Source organism: Mesocricetus auratus, unplaced genomic scaffold, assembly GCF_017639785.1.
Source record: "Mesocricetus auratus isolate SY011 unplaced genomic scaffold, BCM_Maur_2.0 Super-Scaffold_100009, whole genome shotgun sequence".
NCBI lineage: Eukaryota > Metazoa > Chordata > Mammalia > Rodentia > Cricetidae > Mesocricetus > Mesocricetus auratus.
Window position 1 is genome coordinate 68520099 of NW_024429193.1, and position 22965 is coordinate 68543063.

Below are 22965 nucleotides of genomic sequence, written 5' to 3' on the forward strand. Positions count from 1 at the left end.
TTCCTTTCAGCTGTTGCCTCTATAAACTAGTAGGTGTTCAGCATAGTCTTTGTATCACTTATCTGTTTACCCATGTGCTTGAAGGTCTGGCTTAATTTAACAAATAGTTTGAAAAGAAGTTGGAGATGCTGCCACCAATGATGATTTCAGGCTCCATGAGAGAGCTTGTTTCAAAAGACACCATGCACTGATCTCTGGCCTCCACACACATGTACTTGCATGTGTCTAAGCATGCTGCATGTGTACACACAGAAGCCAGTTACTTTGTGTCAGGATAATGGAAAAGTGCTTTAAATCATTTTATGAATTGTCTGAATCTCACCTATCATAGACCTGAGGTATAAAGGTTTTTTAACTGATTTGAAAGACTCTTAGAGAAGAGAGCTCAAGAAGGCCTTGCTTCCACAGGACCACCCAAAGAAGTGTTTTCCCAGGTTCAGCCATCCATGCACTAAGAAGCCCCTTTAGCTTTGGGTCAAGGGTTCCAGCCAGAAGTCAACTGTCAGCAGACTTTGGAATTGGCCACACGAGGCTGTTTTGTAGGCACGAGAAATGGAAGAGGCATAGAGTCATGGAGGCTTCCACAAGATTTCAAAGGAATCCTGAATCCAGGCAGTGTGTGTCAAGGTCAGGACCCCTGTAGGCAGCCTCTAAGAGTGATGGTGTGTGAAGCTGTAAGGCTGGGCTACAGTCGAGACCTCAGGCAGTTGGTGAGGCCAGGGACAGAGACTGTTGCTGCCCCAGGCAGCAAGTGGAACCAGCCCAGAGACAGTTCATTTGAGTGGCAAGTTTGCATCATACCATCACCCACCACAGTGCTGGACATGAAGTTACAGGGTTTCATGTTGGCCTCGGTAGGTTCAGTCCTGCTTTGGCTCTAGCTGTCATACTGTGCCCTTGATGGATTCATAAGATAACAGTGTTGGGGTGTGTCAGAGGTAAGGCCTAGTTAGAGGAATGTTTCTTTGGGGTGACATCCTGCCTTGTCTCCTTCCTGTCTTCTTTTTCTTCTACCTCCTGTCTGCCTGCCATGAACTGAATGGTCTCTTCTGCCATGCATGTTCCTGTTACTATGATGTTCTGCCCAAGCATACCAGGCCAGGCATCCTAGGATGAGCCTAGTGAACCTGTGCGCCAAATAGTCTGTGCTTTTTAAAATTTTTTCTTCGGTACTTTGGTCAGCAGTAACTGATACAGACACCTTGTTTTTTCCCACTGTTGCTGGGTTAGACAAATTTTGCAGTATCTAAGGTATTCTGTCATGTTTCTTACATGCTTCCACACTTTTCCTGTCTTAAGAATGAGGAGAGGGAAAAGATTGGGTTTGGGGAAATGTATCAGGACTTCACAGCATGACAGACTGTGATGTGTTTCTACTCCCGCTCTTCATTCTGCAGTGGTAGCATAGGATGAAAGACAGCAAACTCAACATTCAAATGGTGCAGTTTTGGGCAGTAAGAAGTACAATGTCCTGTCTCCCATTCTTGTGTATTGTGGTCCAGTTTGTCTGGTGTCGCAGTGTCTGGGAAGTGTAGTTACAGAAAGAGCAAGAAAGCCTGCTCTTTCGAAAGGAGTGTCACCAGTGATGCAGTTAAGGTTACTAGAGGACTGAGGTCAACTCTGTGGCAAAGCAATGACAGCTCCTTCTGGTGAGGAACAGAAACATGTTCTCTTCACCGCTTTTGAAGTGCTGATTCTACCCAGAAGGATGTGTTTTTCTAGAAGGAAGTCTCTGCTTTTGGCAGCAGAACTAAAATAGAAAAATTGAGTTTGACCTACTTCCTTAGCAGTGGGTGCCTTGCATTGTCCTCCCAGGCAGTATGAAATCCTCGGGCTGGGAAACTGACAGCTGCAATCAGACACTGCACTGAGGAGAACGTCATGAATTTTAATAGGGGTGCTGCGGCTGGCTGAGGTTGAGAGAGGAGTGAGAGCCAAGCCAACTCAAACAAAAGGAGCAGTAGGGAGGTGTCAAGGCAGGGATGGGAGTGATATTCACATTATGTATCCCACAATGATTTTGATGATTTAAGAAGGAAGGATTGCCAAGCTGTTGTGGAGAGTGTATGAATTTCCCATGATGATGAATCCCACTGTACTAAAGGCAACGAGGTGGGTATATCAAAGAAGCCTTGTTAACAGTGGCAGTCCGAATCAGTGCATTGGACATAAGCCTCAAGAATCACAGCCACTGCTGTGCTGATAAAAGTTCTTCCTTCACAGACTCCAGACAGACACTGACATGTGTGCGTGCTCACAGAGCCATGGAGTGTGTCTCTACTGCAGGAAATCTTTGTTATACATCTTACTTCCCCAAAGTACAGTCCCCCAAGTTTGAAGAACCCAGGACAGTGCTTCTTGCCTTTGCGTCCCATAACCCCGTCTAATTCTTCGTAATGTTGGTGCTGCTGTGACACTCACACGCTGTCCATGTTTGTCAGGACACAGGGATTGCTTTTGGGGTTGCTGTTTGTGCTTATATAGTTATACTTTGTAGTAGTAGTAGGAGACCTGACACTTCCCTTAAAAAGGGAAGAGAGTTATGTCAAAACCATGACAATACTGACAGCCTCCAAAACAATACAGAAAAACCCTGTCTCGTAAAAACCAAAAACAAAAAACAAAAAACCATGACAATAGTGGATCTAGCACATTAAAAAAATACATTACAAATTTTGTGTATCAAATTCCTCTGCTGAGATGTTTTTAACAGGAAGGCTTGAGACCTTTATCCGTGAAAACACTGACCTTCCTGGTGCCATTCAGGAACTGGGAAGACAGAAAGCTGTCTTCTATTGAGCAAAAGCGGCTGTTGTTTCCTAAACAAAGGTAGAGTCAATTTCTTGTCGTCCAAGCTGGTACTTCTTCATGACTGAGGGGAATGAAACTAGAATTTCCGTGGTGTCAAGTTGGCACTTGAGCCAGCCTAGTAGTACCTTTGAGAAATGGGGGCAGGGGACTAGAGTGCCCATCACTAACCCATGAAGGGGTTTATCTTAAGTCCTCTGCTAGGACTTATCATTAACTGTCAGAGATGGAGGTTAAAACTTTACAGGCTCGATTCCAGGCTTCATATTTGTGAAGATTTCATCTTTAGTCTTGAAAATTAAGTATGTAATAAGTTTTGTGTAGTGGCATTGTATGTGTGTTTAGGTAATTGGTTGCATTCAATATGGAAAACATGATTTCTGTAACCATTTTGGCATCTTGATATTTTAGTGGGGTGGAAATGGTCATGTCTCCTCATTGAAGAAGTCTTTTCCCTCCCTAGATATATCTGTCCTTTCCCTGCTCTCTTAACATTTCCTTCCTGTCCAGATTACTTCTGACGCTGAGGTCCTAAGCTGGGGTTCTACTTAGGCCAGATAGTTTTCTTTACTTTAAATCAGTGGTTCTCAACCTGTATGTCAAAACCCTTTGAGGGGATGTGTGTCATATATCAGATATCTACATTATGATTCATAATAGTAGTGTATTTACAGCTGTGAAGTAGCAATAATTGTATGGTTGGGGTCACCATAGCATGAGAAACTGTATTAAAGGGCCACAGCATTAGAACTACTACTTTAGATGAACTATTGTGAAAAGCAGATGCAGTTTTTTTCCAGATAACGTTGACTGTTGTCTGGAATCCTGAGAGTGTTCAGGTGCTGCCAAGCCTCCCTCTTCTGGTCTCATCACATTGGCTTTCTACTTCGGTAGTTGGCTCTTCCTAACCCACTCCATTTTAGTAGTGAAAGCTTGCTTTCCATGAGTCTAATCCAATGAGCTATGAACCAGAAGCCTCCTGCCTGCAAAGGTGTAGTTCCACTCATCCAGTTTGTATATGTGCCCTGAGTCTGTGCTAAGATGCTCCAGATTCAGTAGCAGGAAAGACAGACTCTGCTCCATGTGTTGCATGCTAACTAACCCTGTCCTTATTCTTGCAAGACATGCTGACCTGCCCAAGCCTCTGTCCTTGATATTCTAGCTGACCTGATCCTCCTACCCAGGGTCAAAGTTGCCTTGTCACATGAAAATTCAAGTGCAACTTCTCCTCATTGTGATGAAAAAATAACATTGCAAAGCATCTTCCTAAAGAGAGCCTGAGAGGCATTAGGGCTGTGCTAGGGTATGGTGTTCTGAGTCATTCAGGTGCCAAGACAAATTGGAAACTATCCAAGAAGGAAGGAGGCTCTTCTTTTCAAGCTAAATAACAGTCTCCTTGTTGGGAAAGGAATAATCAATCCCAGCTGGAGAAAAGAGACTAAATTTCCTTTGCTTCCCCATTCAAATCTAATCTTATGACATGAGTTTCTGACATGAGTAGCATTCTTGCCCAGACTTGCGGCCCCAGGGAGGGGATGGTTATTTAAGACAGCTGGCTCCTCAAGCAAGGCATATAACTTGATGATAAATGCTTACAGACAACTTCCCTTACTTGCTGGTCCCAGGACCAGTTTAATTGACAGCCCTGGAGACTTGCAAAAAAGAAGTAGATGTTTCTTTGAAAGAATATCATGTCTCTGGATGCAAGAAAAAGATAAGGAAGTCCGTGTGCACGCAATCCATCAGTGCTTCCCAGCATGCAGAAGTCTTCAGGGAGGAGTCCTTTATGCACTCTTCGTGAAACGAGTTTGCTGTGCCTCCAGACCCTGTGTTGTGTTATGGTGCAGAATGAATCTCTCAGGATTTTGTGTTTTCTTCTTTTGCTTTGTCTTTTGGAAGGGCCTATTTTAAAGAATGAGTTAAGTCCTCTTGCAGACCCCACCCCACCCCACCCTGCCCTGGCCAATTTAGACATTGCTCTTTTAAGAACAGTACTAGGTTTTAATTATTTAAAATCCCCCAGAGTTGGTACTCCTTTCTATCAAGAAACCTGCAATAGCAGTCTTGCCTACGTCTCTGGGCTTAAATGTCAAGCATTTGCTGTATGTTCCTCATTGACAGTTGGAGATGGAGACGGTGGGCAAAGAATGGGTTGATTTTTTGTTTTTGCTTGAATCCTTGGTTGCATATTAGGACTTGGTCATTAAAATATAGATAAACTAAAGGAAACATTCTGAGAAAATAGACTTTTCTTTTTAAAGGACCAAGAGACTCTGCAGGATTGGTCTTTTAAAATTAGTCATGTAGATTGTAGAATGGCAGTCTTCTCCAAAAACAAACTTTAGGAATGACAAAGGGAATGTGAAAAACTAAGACCTGGTTGTGTTTCAAAATTAACACAGTTAAGCTGGCAAGTTGCTGGATGATACATTGGGCATGGTATAACTTATAGGGACTTTTTAAAAAGTACAGAACGATACTTTTGGAAGTCTGTAGGTACACTTTTTTTTTTTTAACTAGGAGATCTAAAACTGTTACTTAGAAGGAAGGATACAAGCCAAATGTTTAGTAACATTTTCCCGGGGGAGGTGAAGGAAGCATATAGAGTATGATGGCCGTGGGAAAGTAACAGAAGACCTTATTACTTTGATGTATTTCCATGTATTAAAGGAGGCGTGACAAACATAATCTTACTTTGAGGGGTGGGGTATTATTCCTTGTAATTTTAACCCTAAGTTAATGTATAAGTTAACAAAAAATATTTCCTAACTTCATTCTGAAGTTCTACATAAATAAGGTTTGTGTGCATAAGTATATAGATAGAGCTTACAGTGGTGTTTGTGTTTTGGAAACATAACTGCTAAACTGCGTTACTTCCAGTTTTGCTTTGATGACTTAGTAGTTATCTGCTGTATGTTAGCATAGCAAGCTTTTGCGTCATGTCAAGAGCAGGTGCCTTCTAAACGGGAAGACTTAATTGTGGTATTTGCCCCAGAGACTTTGGTTGTGGTATTTGCCCCAGCCAACATCAGCTTCACTTCCTAAAGTGTGGCCATGAATAATCTGAGCAAGTGGTATGCTTTCCTTCTGGGAGTGAAACTTTCCTCCACTAAGACTGCACCGGGGAAACTTTTTTCTCACTGCTTTTCTTCTAGGATTTATACTGGTCTGAAAATGAAATTTTTGGCATTTTGTCCTGTGAAAATAAATATAGCTGCAGAAATCAAAACCTTATATTTTCTACACCACAGTATTTTCCTGCTTGCTTTGGACTCAGCTCTAAGCTGTCCTCCTGGTTGGATCATAACTAAAAACCAAGAAGAAAGCAGAGGGAAGTTTGTCATTAGGCAATATGGAATTTGGGTATTAGAGCTTATTTTCTTCCCAAAGCCACCAGCCCTCACTCATTTTCTTTAAATTTTTTTCTAGTATATTCTTATGCGAATGTATGCACATATGTGGATGTACGTGTGCCATGGTGCATTTGTGCGGGTCAGGCAACACTTTTTGGTTGTCAGTTCTTTCTTAGAATTTGGGTCTGAGGTATCTGTCTCTGTGACAGACCACTTTAACCACGGGACCACCTGACCAGCCCTCAGTTTACTCTCAAGATCCATTTACATTCCAAAGCTTGAAATGTCTCCCTTATAAGCTTGCCAAATATGAACTACACCAAATCAGAAGTGGCTAGAGGAGCTGCTCAAAAGGGAAGATTGTTTCTAGGATCATTAGTGTCAAACCCGTGACCTGGTGGCCCTAATAAGCTGGGCACAGCTACCTGTCCTCAGTGCACCAATTAAGCAGACAAGCCACAGTGAAAAGAGAGGTGTGTTCAGTGACCACATTGGGAAGAGTGACACACAACAGCTCAGTGGCCTTCAAGTCCCCTATCAGGGTTCTGATGTGAGATTTGGGTTTAAATAAGGGGCCAGCAGTGTGTATAACTAAGCATTACCAAGAGGCCCTGGTCAACACGGGGTTCTCCCATCAGGATGCATCATGCTCTCAGCTCCAGAGCGTCCCACAAGGAGGTTTGGCACTCTTATCAGAACTGGGTGAAATCTCTCCCTGGAAGACACTGGCTTCAACCTTTTCCCAGAATGAGACTCCTGAGGAAATTTTGGCTTCTTGTTGCTTTTCTTATAGAATTTATACTGGTTTGAAAGTTAAAGTTTTTATTTTTTGAGGGGGTGGCAGGTTCTGTGATAATACATATAGCCTGAGAACCCTACACCTTGTATTTTCTATAGCACAGGCGTTTTCCTTTTTCCTGTTCAGTCAACAGTTTGATGTGTTCCATTTTTCCTGTGCTTTTACAAAATTAATTTACTTAAGAATTTTTTATATGTATCAATGAAATATAACCATATTTTCTTCCTTCCAATTTTCTCTTTGTCCCTATTGACTTCATGGGTTTGTTTTGTTTTGTTTTTATAACCCACTAAGTCCAGTTGGTGCTGCCCACAAGTGCATGGGTATAGGGCCGTTCACTGCTGCAGGGATCAGCAGGTGGCCACATTCTCAAAGAAGGTAGTATCCTCTCCTACCGGGACAATTAAGTTAGGATGGTTTTTTGTTGTGTTTTTTGTTTTTTGTTTTTGATGACAGGAAGTTCAGAGAGTAACTCAAGAAAGGAAGGCAACAATTGAAGGGAAAAAAGTAGTAGTGGACATGATCCCTTTCAAAGTTTGTGTGTGTGTGTATAAACCTAAGTTCCACAGTACAATTAACGGTAGTGACAGTGTTTGTGCTGGCAGTGTTGAGGACTTTTATTTTCCAGAATTAGTTTAGGATTAATTGATCAGGTTTCCCCATATCATCTTAATTAATGATTTTAAGGATCTTCCTTCTCTGAATGGGATCACTGTCTTGGTGTTACCAGGCTGATATCAAAGTGTGGACTGACCTGATTTCTATTTCTGAAAAGTCCTGCAGATTCTGCCTTTATTTAAAATATGGGGAGGTCATAATAGTTTTTAACACATACTTACACATTTAGTATTTCCAGTCTGGCAACAAGTGGGGTTCTCTTTTAAAATCGTATGATTGAAACTTGTGTTTATAATTTGTTTCAAGAGAGTTAGCCAATTTGTTTGAAGATATCGATTTCAGAACATATTCACTATTCCCTAAAGTATAAGTTGGCCTGAACTTGTAATGACCTTACAACATTACTTAGAAGTTGATCCTTTAAAAAATTCCTAGATATAAGATTACATATGTGTCATTCACTTATTTCATAGAGGACAGAAAAACGACCCGGTTGTTTGGATCTCAGACAAGTATAAAAAAAGCTGCTGACTTATTTCATAAGCTCTTTTATGCTTTCTTGGTGTTGTAAATCACAGTTAATACTTTCTTTAGGGAAACAGCATGTGGTCCAGTGAATAGTGTGTTCCTCCTGGCTGGCTTTGTGACTTGGAGCATTTTGCTTAACCTCTTTGAGCCTTGTTAAGCTCTTTTTAGATAAAATGGGAATGTTGGTCCTTGTTAAGAGTGTCCTGGTGGCTAGAGGAAGTTAGGGGGAATGAGGTTCTTTGTGTTCAGTGTGTACTTCCTGCCGTGGACGGTCCTTACCTTTTCTGTTGCAAGTAAACCATATTGGATTAGACAGTTGTCACCTTGTACTGTGGTCCCAGCTGCCCTTTCTGTAACAAGTTTCTTTTTTGTTTGTTTATTTGGAAATGACTGAATCCTAGAAAGTCAAGATGTGGTTACATCTCCTTAGAGACATTTGGTTCTGGTGTCTGTAAAAACACATTACACAAAGGATGGCTGACTCAGTAGGCTGGCATCTGGCTTCCTTGTCTGATTTCTTCTGGATTTTGCTGTGGCTTCCTTCCTTAGGAGAAAGCCCTAGAGTACATTGGACACCTTTTTTCTCTAGGCTTTAAGCCTATGGAGAGGAGTTGTAAGGGCAGCACTCAGACTGTCTTGGTAGTTGCTTCTTTTTGAAGATCATTGTTTATCTTCCTAGGAAGTATCATTTGATTTGCTAAGTAGCTTTGCAATTTTAAGGTCTTCCCAGTTTGTTGTTGGAAAGAAACATCTTCTGAAACCAAATATTTGGTTAAAGGATCCTATGATTAGTTGTGATTGGTGGGAGCTGTAAGGAAATGAAGCGCAAATCCGGTTTTTAAAACAGACAAGGACTAAATGTAGGGATGTAAGGAACTGTCTGCGGGTGCCATTGAGAAGTCTTTTACTGTAAGTGCTGTTGTCTTTGAGCTTTGGTTCTGTTTCTATGGCAACCTTAGGATCTGTGTGCCTGGCTGAATGGATTTACAGGAAGCTGAAAAACATTGCTATTCTAAGTAGCTTGCTGTGGAAAGTGCAGCCAGCATTTACTGAGAACAAAGCAGGCAATGTATGCTAATTATATTCTATGCTGAGGATAAAGAATTGGGGAGAATCCTAGCCTCTGCTTACTGACTTATGCTCTCTCTCTCTCTCTCTCTCTCTCTCTCTCTCTCTCTCTCTCTCTCTCTCTCTCTCTCTCTCTCTCTCTCTCTGTGTGTAATTTTAGAGGACCAAATGACTGACACTATTTATTTCAAATTTCATGTTTGGTTCCCCTGTATCTACCCTCACTCCTTTCCCCCCCTTGTGTTGAGGAGACACAAAAAGCACACATAAGAAAACACACATACACAAAACACACACACACACACAGCTTTGTTTAAATTAATTCTATGCCCCTGCCATCCAAAGACTTCCCATTAGTAGGTCCCAAGTCTTAGTGGTTCCATAGCACCCTCATACTACTGCTCTAAAGATTCTATAAGCCCCTAACAGGTGATGCTTTGGGGAGGCATTCCCGATTCAGTTCTAGCAGTGGGGAAATTGGGATACAACACACCTCCTTGGGTTCAGAGTGTAAGTGCCTCATGAAATCTGTGCCCTTCGTGATGTTAGTAAAAAGTTTATCTCATTTGGATCCCTTGATAGTGCCCTCAGCAGACCTCCCGCGTGTGTGCACTTTCTTTAACAGAGATGACCTCGGGAAGAGAGCAAGGAGGGCTGTGTTAAACCGTTAGGGACTAGCATTGAAATTATGGCCAATCCTTGTTCACCTTGATTAATCTGTGTACTGCAGGATAGAAAAAACGACTGTCTTAGTGTGAAATGCCCCCATTGGTGTGCTTAGGCAGGCTCCTAACATACACAGTATTTCTAGGTTCTATGTGTCTCCATGAGATCCTACTGACAACTTTAGTTTTGCACCCCCCATATCTGTAGCTCTCTTTCACTCTTCCTAAAGAGCGTCTTGTAAGAATTAATTCCTTAAAGGATTGAGAAGCAAACTAAAGTCATCTAGATGGATATATTTTCCCTCCCACTATTGTTAGATCATTTTTTGTTCACAATGTTGGTTTTTTTTCTGAGAGATTTGTGACTTGCATCATGCCTCAGTGTGTAAATGTCAGGGTTTTTTTAAAATGAAAAATTAAAAAAAACTCTGAGTTCAAGTATATTAAATAGATTGTAAAACATGAAAATAGTATTTGAGTAACCAAATATGGGAGTATGAGATATATGTAAAGGTACATTATGACATGCTGTTTCTCTCTCTCTCTCTCTCTCTCTCTCTCTCTCTCTCTCTCTCTCTCTCTCTCTCTCTCTCTCTCGTGTGTGTGTGTGTGTGTGTGTGTATACCCATGTGGGTGCATGCAGAGGTCGGAAAATGTTGGGTGTCTTTCATTTTCTGTCTTAATTTTTTAGGTAGGTTCTTTTACTGGGCTTAAAATGCAGAGTTTCTGGCTGGGCTGGCTGCCAAGCCAGTGAGTATTCACTTGTCTCTGCCTTTGAATGCAGAGTCTACAGGTTATGTTTGGCAGTTTTTACATGGATGCTTAGGATTTGAATTTAGGTCTTCTTTCTTGCAAAACAAGCCCTCTTAGCCACTCAGCCATTCCTCTTTGTGGTCCTTTATTCTCCATTTTGAGCCTCATAGAGGTTAAATATCGTGCCTAAGATTGACTGTGTGTGTGTGTGTGTGTGTGTGTGTGTGTGTGTGTGTGTGAGCGCACAGGTGTGCTCGCATGCATGGGTGTATGTGTATGGGCAGATGGGTGGGTGCGGGTGGTGGCAGTGGGCTCGGTGCTCAGATGCCTTGTTCCCAGGACAGTCTGCCCCTCTGATTCCTCGTGGGCTTGTACCTGTGCTGAGATAGCACTGAAGAAAGCGGAAACTCGGGGTCTTCCGTGAAGACTGGTTTTTATCCATCTTCAACTATACGATCACTTGGCTCCTCTGTTTTATTTCTGTGCATGCAGGTTTACAGCTTGAACAGAATAATGATAATCCCTAGCATAGTTGTCCAGTCTGCGTTGTGAAAATACAGAAACCTGTACTCTAAGGCAACAGTGGTAGGGAAAGCAATTCCTATGCCTCCCCTCTTGTTATCAGGGCTATCTGTTTTATTTTGCTTTTGTTCTCCTTCCTTTCAGGTTTAATAGGAACTGATTCTCCACCCCAGGCTTCACTGGCCTGTCCTATGGTTGGCTCCCAGCATTCCTGCAACTCAGGAGGAAGCCTGTCTCCCTCCCTCTGTAGAAAAGCCCTGTCCAGCTCCCACCTCGAAGTATCTGAAATCCCTTGTGAAGTCCAGCAGGAAAACAGCCCAGAAGAGGCTTTGTTCTTGTTTTTATCGTCTGTGTTCATAGCATTTTTTTTCTTCCACTTCTAGGGAGATATAAGCCCTTGAAATGCTAATTCTGCCACAAAAGGTGGAAAAAGAGGTTTTAGTTTTTCTAAAATGCCCTGCAGGCTGAAAAGTCTTTCTAGTTTCACAATTGAGAATTTCTCCTGTGCCTGCCTCACTTTCCCCAGTGTGACTTTAGTGTTGTCGAGCAGGCATATTCTCTCCCTCCCTCCCCCTCTCCCTCCCCCTCCCCCCTCCCTCCCTCCCTCTCTCCCTCTCCCCTTCCTCCCTCCCTCCCTCTCTCTTCCTCCCTCCCTCTCTCTGTCTGTCTCTCTGTCTCTGTCTGTCTGTCTGTCTGTCTGTCTGCCTGTCTCTCTCTCTCTCTCTCTCTCTCTCTCTCTCCCATCCCCCTCCCCCCCAGGAGCCCAGATTTCAGGCTTAGCCTTCTGGATCTCACACCTGCCACATCCTGCCTGTTTCCTCCCTCACTGAGAAAAACCTTAAGGAAACCTCTGCCCCCAGATGTAAAACAAACTAGCAAGAATAAAGGAAATCTACTGACCATGCAGTTAGGTGTCTACCAGCTGCTGGTCCCCTCTCGCCCTTCCCTGTGAAAGACTGACAGGGTCTCATCTTCTCTGCCCAGTGACTCCATTCTCTCTCATGAAACAACATGACCCTGTGGTTTTCCTTTTCTTTCCCATAGCCTAATGGCTCCGGGGTCTCTTCAAAGGCACTGGTAGCCTGCTGCTGTTTCCTCATCGGAAAACAACGCTCTCTTGACCCTTGATCTAGACTCCGTGGCACACTCTTCTCTAATTTGGTCGGAGCTCTTGGGGAGTGTTGTCTTCCTGCCCGACCCTCCCACCCTCTTTAACCACACACCAAGATCCCCTTTGTTGCCACCCCAGCGATAGATACTCATGCGGCTAACCTGAGCTACCTAACTTTTCTTTTTTCAGTTGTCTTTAGGTGCACATGTGTTTTGTCTGCATGCACATCGGTGCAGCCCTCGTGCACCTGGTGCCCGCTGAGGCCCTGGGAGTTATCCACGTGGGTGCTGGCTCTTGAACCCAGGGCCTCTGGAACAGTGGCCAGTGCATCTAACCACTGGGCCATTTCTCCAGCCACCGAGTTGTGTTAGTTTTCAATCTTCATCTTACATGGCCTGTCAGTGACTAACATCAAGGCCCCTTGAAACACTTTCTTGACTTGGTTTCCAACACATTGTAACAATCTTGATTTCTCTCCTGGTTTTGTAGCTTCTTCCTGGACTTAGCTTGTTGGTGAGCCTTGACCTCCTCCTCATGTGCGTAAACTACTGGGCTTGAGCAAGAGTTTGGAGGTCAGTACCATCTGTACTGGTGAATCAGGCGTTCATCCTTGGACCTTGGCCTCTCTCCTGAAGTTTAGATTTGCATATACTCTACTTTCTGATCAGCACCTCTACTTGATTGTTTGATAGGCATTTCATAGTTTATGTTCCAAATCTGAATTTTGGATCATCCTGTCTGCCACTAAACTCCTTTTGCACTTTTCACTGTCTGAGCTAATGGAAACTATATGATTTCTGTTCCATAAGTCAAAGGCCTCAGCGTTTCTTGATTTCTCCTGTCCTGTGTGATCGATCCTTCGTTCTACCTCACTCCTGACCCCTTTGAATAGATAATCCTCATCTCTTGCTTTGGCAATAGTCTTCAGCTCACCATACTTCATAGTATCCTTTTTGTTTTCTAATTGATACACAGTGTACATTTTAAATCAAGCTCATCCAGAGAAGCTGTTCTTGTCTGATACTCAGTCCCAATAGGACCAGGCTTCAGTTGATCAGAAAACCTGTTAAACACCCAGCAATGCCATAGTCTGTACTGAGCCCTCTGGGATAATGGATAAGACACATCCTTGGTCCCTTGCAGACTACGCTACTAAAAGTTGGTCAGAAAGTTCTCTGAGGGGCTGGAGAGATGGCTGGGCGGCCAAGAGTGATTATTGCTCTCGTAGAGGATCTGCCTTTGATTCCCAGCACTTACATCACGTGGCCCATAACTGCATGAAACTCTAGCTCCATGGGATGAGACATCCTCTTCTGGCTCTGCAGGCACTCACACTCAGTACGCACACCCCTACACAGATACAGGCATGTATACAAACAATAAAAGGCCTGGGGTACCACATAAGAAAAGCTGGTGATGAAAGCCAACCCTGAGCTGGAAACACTGAATGTCCATCAGGCGGTACACAGAGTGCTTCTGTACAAGACAGTGTTACAGGACCATAGAAAAAATTAACATTTGCTACATACAGCCTGGAGGAACCTTAAATAGCCAAGTAAAAGGTCAATCACAAACTGCTTTGTACCATGTGATACAATGTATATGAATTGTCTGGAAGGTGCTGGAGAGACAGCTCAGCATTGAAGAGCTCTGCTGCTCTTCCAGAAGACACAGGTTCAATTTCCAGCATCCACATGGCAGCTCACAACCATCTGTAACTCCAGTTCCAGGGGATTTGACGACTTCTTCTGGCCTCCGTGGACACCAGGCATGCATGTGATTGCACAAATGTATAAGCAGGCAAAACACACATACATACGAAATAAAAATAAAGCAAAATTTAAAAGATGTCTGGGGTCTATGAAGCCATAGACATCAGGCGGAGTGTGGGTACCAGGTAATGGGGAGAGGCCATTGGGAGTGACTGCTGATGGGATGAGGAGTTCCTTTCTGGTTGTGGTGACAGCTCTACAGTTCTGAGTGTTAGATGATACTGAATCGTGTACTAAATGGATGACTGTATATTATATGTGCTGGTAATATTTCACCACTGTGTCACAAGCCAGAGTCATCTGAGAGGGGGTCCCTCGGGTGAGAAAATGCCTCCATGAGTTTGGCCTGTAGGCAAGTATGTGGGACATTTTCTTGATTAATGATGGGTGTGGCGGGGCCTAACCCACTGTGGGCATTGCTGCCCCTGGGCTGGTGATCCTGATTGTATAGGACAGCAGGCTGAGCTAGCCAGTAAGCAGCACTCCTCCATGGTTCTGCTTCAGTCCCTGTCCTGACTTCCCTTCATGACGACTACAGACTGGCTGTAAGATGAAACAAACCCTTCTCTCCCTGAGTTGGTTTTGGAGAGTGTTTTTTTTTTCACAGCAATGGGAACCTAACTAGTACAGTATATGACTCATATCTTAATAACGGAAAACCAACACAAACCACAGTTACTCTGTTGGTGGGAACACAGTGTCATGGCTGAGACTTGAACAGAGGGTATGTCAGAGACAGGGTTGGAAGATCAGGTGAAATGACACTAGTTTGTAATGAGAGTGGAAAGTGGTGTGCTTGCCCTGGGGTTGTGATGCGGGGACACTGGAGGTCAGATAGCCAGTGTCAGAACAGCGGCAGTGCCGAGCAGAGGCAAGGCGTGTGTGGACCGTGTGGAAGTGGAACACTTGAGAACCCGTGGGGGTGAAGGAGGACCTGCTGTGTGTGGGAAGCAGAACCAGCCACGAGGCATGACTCCCAGAAGTCGTGTGGATAAAAAGAGAACGTGCCATACCCCTGAGATGGCCAGGAGAGACAGTGTTGGCAGGAGAAACACTGGTCTGGGAAGGTTTAAGTTCAATACGGAAGCTGGATCTTGCTTCGTAATTGGAAGGAATGGGCAGTACCCATGCCTGCTACACTACCTGTCTGTGCCACCAGCCTTCTGATGTTGCAAAGCGGTATAACATTTGTATTACTTAACTAGTGTAACCCAAGTCATTCGTTATATTTAGTTCACTGTATTTTCTGTGGAGACACATTGTTTTCAATGTAAAGCTGAAAAGTGACTATGGAGATACGAGGTATTACTGAGATTGTAGAGAGCTTCCAAGTAGTAGAGTAACTAAAAAACAAACAAACAAAAAACAAAACACATTATTTTGGAAATGAAGCAATTTTCATAAGAAATTTTTATGCAGTTCCTTTTTAAATGTAATGAAAGTAAGGCTTGTCTATTTCAAAGTGCTGGAGATGGCTGATGGTGATCTGTGGGCTGAAGATAGATGTTTTGCTGGCATGGACCAGGCTTTCTAGGATCTGAAGATGTTGAATATAGAGGAGAGAGCTTGTAGAAAACTGAAGATGTGCTGGGTGGTGGTGGTGGCTGTGGTGGCTGCGGTGGCTGCGGCGGCAGTGCACGCCTTTAATCCCAGCACTCGGGAGGCAGAGGCAGGCAAATCTCTGTGAGTTCGAGGCCAGCCTGGTCTACAGAACTAAGTTTCAGCACATCCAGGGATACACAGAGAAACCCTGCCTTGAATAAACAACAGAGAAACAAAAAAAGGGGAGAGGGCTGAAGAGATGGCTCAGTGGTTAAGAACACTGGCTGCTCTTCCAGAAGCCCTGGGTTCAATTCCCAGCACCCACATGGCTGCTCACAGCTGTCTGTAACTCCAGTTCCAGAAAACTGAAGAAATTGGATACAGGCCCAGGAAGATCTTGAAGCCTTAGTCTCACTGGTGTCATGGCCAGTCTTCCCCAGACTTGATGATGGTGATGAGCTGCATGAGTGTAAACACGGAGCGCGTGGTATAGCAGGCACTGCTCTAAGCAGTTTCTACATATTAACCCGGGAAACAGCCCAGGGTGCTATGCTGAGGTGCAGAGAAGTTAGCCCAGGGTGCTATGCTGAGGTGCAGAGACGTCACAGCCCGGGTGGAAGGTGGAGGTGCCAGAAGAGGACACTAAATGTCAAACCCAGCTTTGCTACCCTCTGCCAAGGGATTCTGGGAGAACCTTCATTTGTTTGACAGGTGTGCTGGTGTCAGCAGAAGCCTTCATTCTGTTGCGCTGAAGTCGGAGGGTGTGAAAGCACTCTGTGAAAAACGTCTCTGGGTACTGCACGGCGTAGTGATCAGGTTCTAGCACAGTGCTGTGGGCGAACATTGAGATTGCGTTTAATTTTGCTGACTTTCATGGCATTCTAATGTTTCTAATTTCTTGGATTTTTTTTTCAGGTTACTTGTCTGCAAGACTTTTTTGGTGATGATGATGTTTTTATTGCTTGTGGACCTGAAAAATATCGTTATGCCCAAGATGACTTTGTCCTGGATCATAGCGGTGAGGCAATTCATTGGCCATCTTTGTTGCTCCTGAAAAGAAGGCTCAGTTTAGTGACATGCATGTTGAGAACATAGGTATCCTGGGCAAAGATGACCAAGCATGGGTGGTGTCAGCTGTAGTTCCAGCTACTCAGGAGGCTGAGGCAGAAGGATCACTTGACTCTAGGAGGACTCTAGGCCAGCCTTGGTGACACAGTGAGACCTTCTCCCTGAAAATATATATATTGAAGGATAACCAGTAAACCGTCCATGGTAATTATCTGAGATCTCTTTTTATATCAGTTTTGTGTGAAACTTAAAAAAAATAGTTTATATATTTATAAAAATTATCTCATGGGTAGGATGAAAAATGCCTATTTATTGATTTTTATCTATTAATGTAGTTTTTGACTCTTATTTCAATAATTTCACATGATACTGGTGTAGTAAGTAGTTATTAGGCGGCTCAGGTAGACTAGATAATTTAGCCCTGGTTCTACATCCTTCTCACTAACTCTCCACAACAAATGAAGTTCTAATCTGTGAAGTCAGCCTTGTAGAATGGTCACTGTAGGTGGGGCTAATGATAGCAATAACAATAAATGATTGTTAAGATACTATATGTGCATAGGAAGGACAACTGTTGCTTTGTGGATAGTAAATTTATCAGAGCTACTTGGATCATTTGGCTTTTGTTGTTGTTGATAATGGCCCTTGATAGCCTCTAATAAATAGGGAAAAAAACGTAGCACTATTGATTGTTCCCCCTCTCTCAATTTCTAGTTATTTAACCTCTTTAAAAATGAGAGTGATAAAAAATAGTTCATGAGGATATATATTAATCTACCTATATTTCCCTCCCAGCCATACCCTTTAAATTTTCTGATAGACATACCTGAGTCTGACCGTCACGTTGTCTTTTAAGAATTACTTCCTGTTGTAATGGGATGACAGTGACTCTATGGAATCCTGTAGGAAAAAATAAAGCAATGTCAAAGTCTTAAAAAAAATGGGAGTGTAATGGCCATTTTGTACGTTTTTGCGAAGGTTAAGTGAATTAATACGCACCTACAGCTAGCGGATCCCAGCGTGTCTTGTTACTTTTGTTATTATCAGTGTTGTAGCGCCATCATTACATGGTGAGGTGTTACAGTGAGAGCAAATCTCAGATTGAATTCTACCACAACATTTTATGAGGGTACAGAGGGGTTTTTGTTCTGTTGTAAACCTCAGTTGTTTGATTGTGTTGTCATCTTAAGAGCTCCAGCTTAGGCTTCCGAGAGCATCACACATTAAAGATGCATTAAAACAATGACAAAAATCAAAAGAAGCATGAGTTTGATCCCTACCCCCCAAAAAAAGAAAGGAATGAAAGAAAGCCTGTTGTGGTGGTGGGTGATTCTAATACCAGCACTCAGGAGGTAGATACAAGCAGAACTCTGTGAGTTGAGGTTTACATGATGAGTTCCAGGTCAGCCAAGGCCACAGAGTGAAACCTTGTCTTTAAAACAAAACATTCAAAATGCATAGACTTCTGCTAACGTAATCTTGGTCGGCACAAAATTTTCTCCTGATTCTTAAACCTGGGTATAGTTCTGAAGTTTTGGGATATTGGAGTCTATTTGGAGGCTCATTAGAGGGCCAGTTTCTCGACAATGTTTTAACAGTCTACACATCACACTTTTGAGACAGGATGGAACATAATCTACAATGCTAATGGTTTAGCAGAATCTGGAACTGCTTCCCCCCCCCCGTTTGTTTTAGGTTTGCTTAGAGTCTTTCAGATGCTAACTAGGCTCCCCTGGTGAGTATTCTTCAGATTTGTATACTTATTGTCACCTTAGGGGCTAGATTAAAACTAACTCACTTTTTAACCTTCTTGTATAAATTGAAGTATTTTGAAGCAAATGACAGATAGAATATTTTTTTTTAATTTATCCCTTACAACCAAGCCTGTGAAGCACATTTTATTCTTACACTGATGTGTTAGGGGGGAAATAGGGAGACTTGGAACTTAAGCAAGGTCTTCCCTCTAGCAAGCAAATGCCAAGCCATGACTCATCCCAAGCCTGCCTGACTGCAAAACCTGTGATGTTAATTACTCTGAAGCGGTGATTGTAGCTGTAATTTGTTCTGGTTCTCCAAATGCTGTCTTGTTTGGCGGTTTATGGAAAGGTCAATGTTGTTGTTTAAAGCTAAAGTTTTCTCATTTTGACTCCTCCATGCTTTGGAGAGATGGGCCACTAGACAGTAAAGAGACCATAAGTTAGAGTTTCAAGTCCTTCTGATGTAAGATGATCAAGGACTCGAAGAGGACAATACAATTGCAGTCTATGCTGCCTATGAAGAAGCTACACACAGATAGATGTGTGGCTTATCTGTGAATGATACATACATCCACCGAGGACAGTATAGTTTCTGTACTTACTAAGAACGCAGTCCAAGCAAGCAGTGATATGCATGTCAGATGTGTTGTCTAACTGGAGATGTAAACATGACATGTACTTTTTGGAAGCATTGAATTTATGGAGCTCAGGGGCTGGCAGCTCACCAAGTTCAGCATTTAACTCATAGCCCTGGAAAAATAAAAGGTGGGATGGGAAAAAGATTGTCAGGTAATAGCAATGGGGCTGGAGAGTTGCCTTGGTAAGGTACTAGACATACAAATGTGAGGACCGAGTTCAAATCTCCAACCCCCTCCCCCACAAAAAGTCATGCATGGTGGCCCATGTGTCTGTAAGTCTAGTGCCAAGACCGGAGGATTCCTGGAGTTCTCTGGCCCACCGGCCTAGCAGAATCCCCGAGTTCAGTGACAGAGCTTATCTCAGCATGGTGACTGAGGAAGCCGCTGGTTTGACTTCTTGCATTCATGATTTCACATGAGCATGTACGCACATACACTAGTCACGAATGTGGCATGCCTTTGGTCAGTGCTGAAATCTGCTTTATTTGCAAATGCGTTTTTGTTCTTTACAGAATGCCGTGTTCTGAAGTCATCTTATTCCCGAGTCTCAGCTGCTAAGTATTCTGGATCCAAAAGCCCAGGACCCTCTCGCCGCAGCAAGTCACCAGCTTCAGGTACTAAGAGAAAGCAGTGGATGGTCTTAGAGGGGAGTGCTCTCTTTAGTTTTCTCACATGTTGTGTACTTACCAGCTTTTGCCAGCTGTGTGCGTCCGTGGTCTAGAGCAATGAAAGACAGTGGAGATTCTAAAACAAAAGCCTTAGATCTGTCTTCCAAAGGGTTAAGTCTTCCAGGGAATCCTTGCACTTGGTTCTGGCACATTCTCTTGCAGATAGCCGCACTGTCTAGTCTTCCTCTGGTGTGCGCATAAACGTATATCACATTTTGGGCACTGTATACTGTATTTTGAGTTCTATGCTTCATAATTGTGGATATTTATCTTCCTAGAATTACTTACATACAGTTCTACACAGAAATATATTTACTTGAAAACGTCCGTAGTCTTTTCCTTCATCAAACAGTTATTAATAGTAGCAATGATTATTCTCAGAAAGAATTATTTACTTAAGTCCTGTAATTTTCAGATCCAAATCCTACAAATCTGTCCAAATTTACACTGCTTTGATATTTTTTAACATTAAAAACCCTCAAATCATACCTCAATAAGTTGATTTTATGAATTGATAGTAACTACAAATAATTTTGCTCATTTAATTTATTGTTAAGGAAGTGATTTTAGAGTAAAAACATTTGTTTTTTACAGGCAGTATTCTTATTACTGCCTGGCCTGCTGCCCCTTGGAGTGAGCTGAGCCTTTTTCTTTGAAACAAGCAGAGTGGTCCCCAACAAGCTGTGGTGACATCAGAGTGGTCAGACTCTCTCTGCTCTCACACTGCAGCCCCGCCTCCCTCCTCTAGGGCAGCTGTGTTACTGTGGTGTAGACCTGCTGAATAACCACTGTCCTTACTGTCTCCCCTGCTCTGTGCATGTGCGTGTGTACAGTAAAGAGGGCTGGCCACTCCAGTGCCTATTCTTCAGCCAAGTCCCCAGGTGAGCCAGGATCCTTACAACTTTGTCACCCCGCTGGGTTTTTGTTTGTCTTTTGCTGCATTTCTGTTTCTTTTGCTCCATTTCCATGAATGTATCTGGCCTTCCCCTGTGGACATCTGTGCCATTTGCAACGTTTTCCAATGCACAAGCCACGTCAGCCTCCCTGCTTCGCTATAGAACCGCTCGACCTGAGGAGATCGCTGAGAGCCATCTGTAGTTGAAGCACAGTGATCCAGGGGGAGGCAGCCTCCTCCAGGACAGCTGTGTTCCAGTGAGCTGTAGAAAATGCTCTGTGACCAAAAAGCTGAAGTTTGTTAGCTGAGCTGGTGCATGCCTTTAATCCCAGCACTCGGGAGGCAGAGGCAGGCGGATCTCTGTGAGTTCAAGGCCAGCCTGGTCTACAGAGCAAGTTCCAGTACAGCCAGAACTGTTATACAGAGAAACCCTGTCTCAGAAGCGAGAATAAAAGTTTGTTAGCAGTAAAGATATGGAATGAATTTCCAGCCTCACACTTTGCCCATACTTGTGTTAAAAGTTTAGGAATAATTTAAAACCTAATTCAAAGTACTTCATGATGGCTGTGCCCAACTGGGATAAGGAGTGTTTTCTGCACATAAAAGGAGGCAGCCAACACTGCATCTTTTAGTTGGGAAGCAATTATTTTCATACAGCGCTCTACACTCAGGCTTTCTAAATATGTGACAGTTGACACTGGGTTTTTTAACCAAAGGTGTCTCTCTGCCATTGACCTTACTTTAGATTGTCTTAAAACTGGAAACGCTAATGGAACGTAAATGTGTTTGGATACAGTCTTCTGGCTGAATGATTCCTAGCCTTTGTTTCAGGTGACAGGTTTATAGATGTTTGTCACATCAGGAGAATGATGAAATAAAGTGACCCAAGAGTCAGGGATGATTAATTCAGCATTGTCCCCTGAGGTCTGAAGAGGAAACTTACTGAACTAATAACACTTCATGGCTACATTTGTCTCAGACCATCTACTGCTCCATGACAAAGCCCAGTGAATACTTAAATGATAACATTTTTAAAAAATCTGACCTTGCAATGCTTAATAGCTGGTTGAGGACTAGCATTTCAGTATGTGGAATCTTCAGCTGAATCCATATTTGGGTAGTGCCAGCCTCAGACTCCCCGGTGGAAGCTGTGAGACTGGAAAGCTATATCTGCTCGGAAGGCAAATGAGCGAGGCCCCTGGAAGGAATCATGTTAGCACTGCAGGAAGCGGAAAGCCTCTGCCTCTGCTGGCACTGCCCCGAGGCTCCAAATCGTGCTTCTGTTACCAATAGTGTTATTTCCTCGTCTGCGGCAACAAGGGGCGGAGAGTATTGTTACAAGCCACAGCACCAGAAGCAGAAGTGCTTGCTTGTACAGAGGCTTTGCCGCGATGGCACTTGTAGTCCAGCTAGCTGTTCAGAAGGCTAAGGCAGATTTGACGTGAACCTGGGCAATGCAGCAGCCCTGTCTTTAAATAGCAGCAGCAGCAGCAGCAGCGCTAATAACAACAAAGACTTGAGGCATTAGCTGGGATTAGTCAGTAACTTTATAAACATAATAATTGTTCATGTCAATATTAGGACACAAAGTGCTGCTTTTGAGAGCAGTTTCTGAATCTGGTCTGCCAACAAAACTTGGTGTAAGTAGCTAAATAGTATGTTGAAATACACAGTAAAGCAGATAACATTTAGTCAATCTAACTCTGAGTCTGATAAAGACTACTTTTAGGGACTGGAGAGGTGGCTGAGGACCAGCCATGAGATCTTGGCACTGACACCACAGCCAAGTGCTCTGTGGATGCCTGTATTCCCAGTTCTGATGTGGAGGCAGGGTCAATGGGGTTTGCTGGCTTCCAGCAGCAACAAAAACACAAACCATGGGTTCAGGAAGAGACCCCACCTTGAAAGAGTAGGCAGAGAGTGATGGGTAAGGACACCTGATGCCCTCTTCTGGCCTCTGTTATATGCACTTGTGACTATACAGTCAACAGACACAAATACACAGACACACAGACACACACACAACATCTAGATAACCAAGCGATTTAGAATTAGGAAAATTAAAAGTTTGGGAAATTAAAAATATTGAAAAGATCAATATCTACTGATTGTAAAATACAATATGATAGGCAAAATGGCTTCGTAAACACAGCCATCCCTGCTCATAGATGATATGCTCCTCGGTCCACGATCTCCGCCTCCATTCAGGAACTGGCACTCCCTTTTGAGTCTCCTGTGCCTTCAAATTTGACTTTCTACACTTAATTTGGGTGATCTAAAATAATGCTGTCTGCCTTCTATGTTTATAAAAAAAAAGTGAATTTCATTCTGTTTTTCGTAAAAGATGAGCAGCAGCTTTCATCTGCTTTGGGCAGAGGCCTTTGAGGCTGACTTCTGAAG

General features: G+C 43.2%; 1 protein-coding gene and 1 long non-coding RNA gene across 9 annotated transcripts in view; one reads left to right on the forward strand and one right to left on the reverse strand.

The window, feature by feature from the left end:
• Dclk2 (doublecortin like kinase 2) overlaps positions 1–22965 on the forward strand; it is a 121794-nt gene that overhangs the window by 58740 nt on the left and 40089 nt on the right. For 5 of the 8 annotated variants that reach the window (XR_005879488.1, XM_040752562.1, XM_040752557.1 and 2 more), the window contains exons 3-5: positions 16455–16557; positions 19515–19616; positions 20504–20551. Coding sequence is in view for 7 of the 8 variants with exons in the window: in XM_040752562.1 (XP_040608496.1) it covers positions 16455–16557; positions 19515–19616; positions 20504–20551 (253 nt within the window). In the remaining variant the exon portion in view is untranslated. The remainder of the gene's footprint in view (positions 1–16454; positions 16558–19514; positions 19617–20503; positions 20552–22965) is intronic. The other 3 variants (XM_040752559.1, XM_040752560.1, XM_040752564.1) reach the window with 1 other exon arrangement.
• Positions 16459–21824, reverse strand: LOC110339677. Its single transcript, XR_002381698.2, has 4 exons — positions 21611–21824; positions 18967–19114; positions 17434–17507; positions 16459–16589 (listed from the first exon to the last, which is right to left on the reverse strand). It is a non-coding gene; the product is annotated as an uncharacterized LOC110339677 (long non-coding RNA).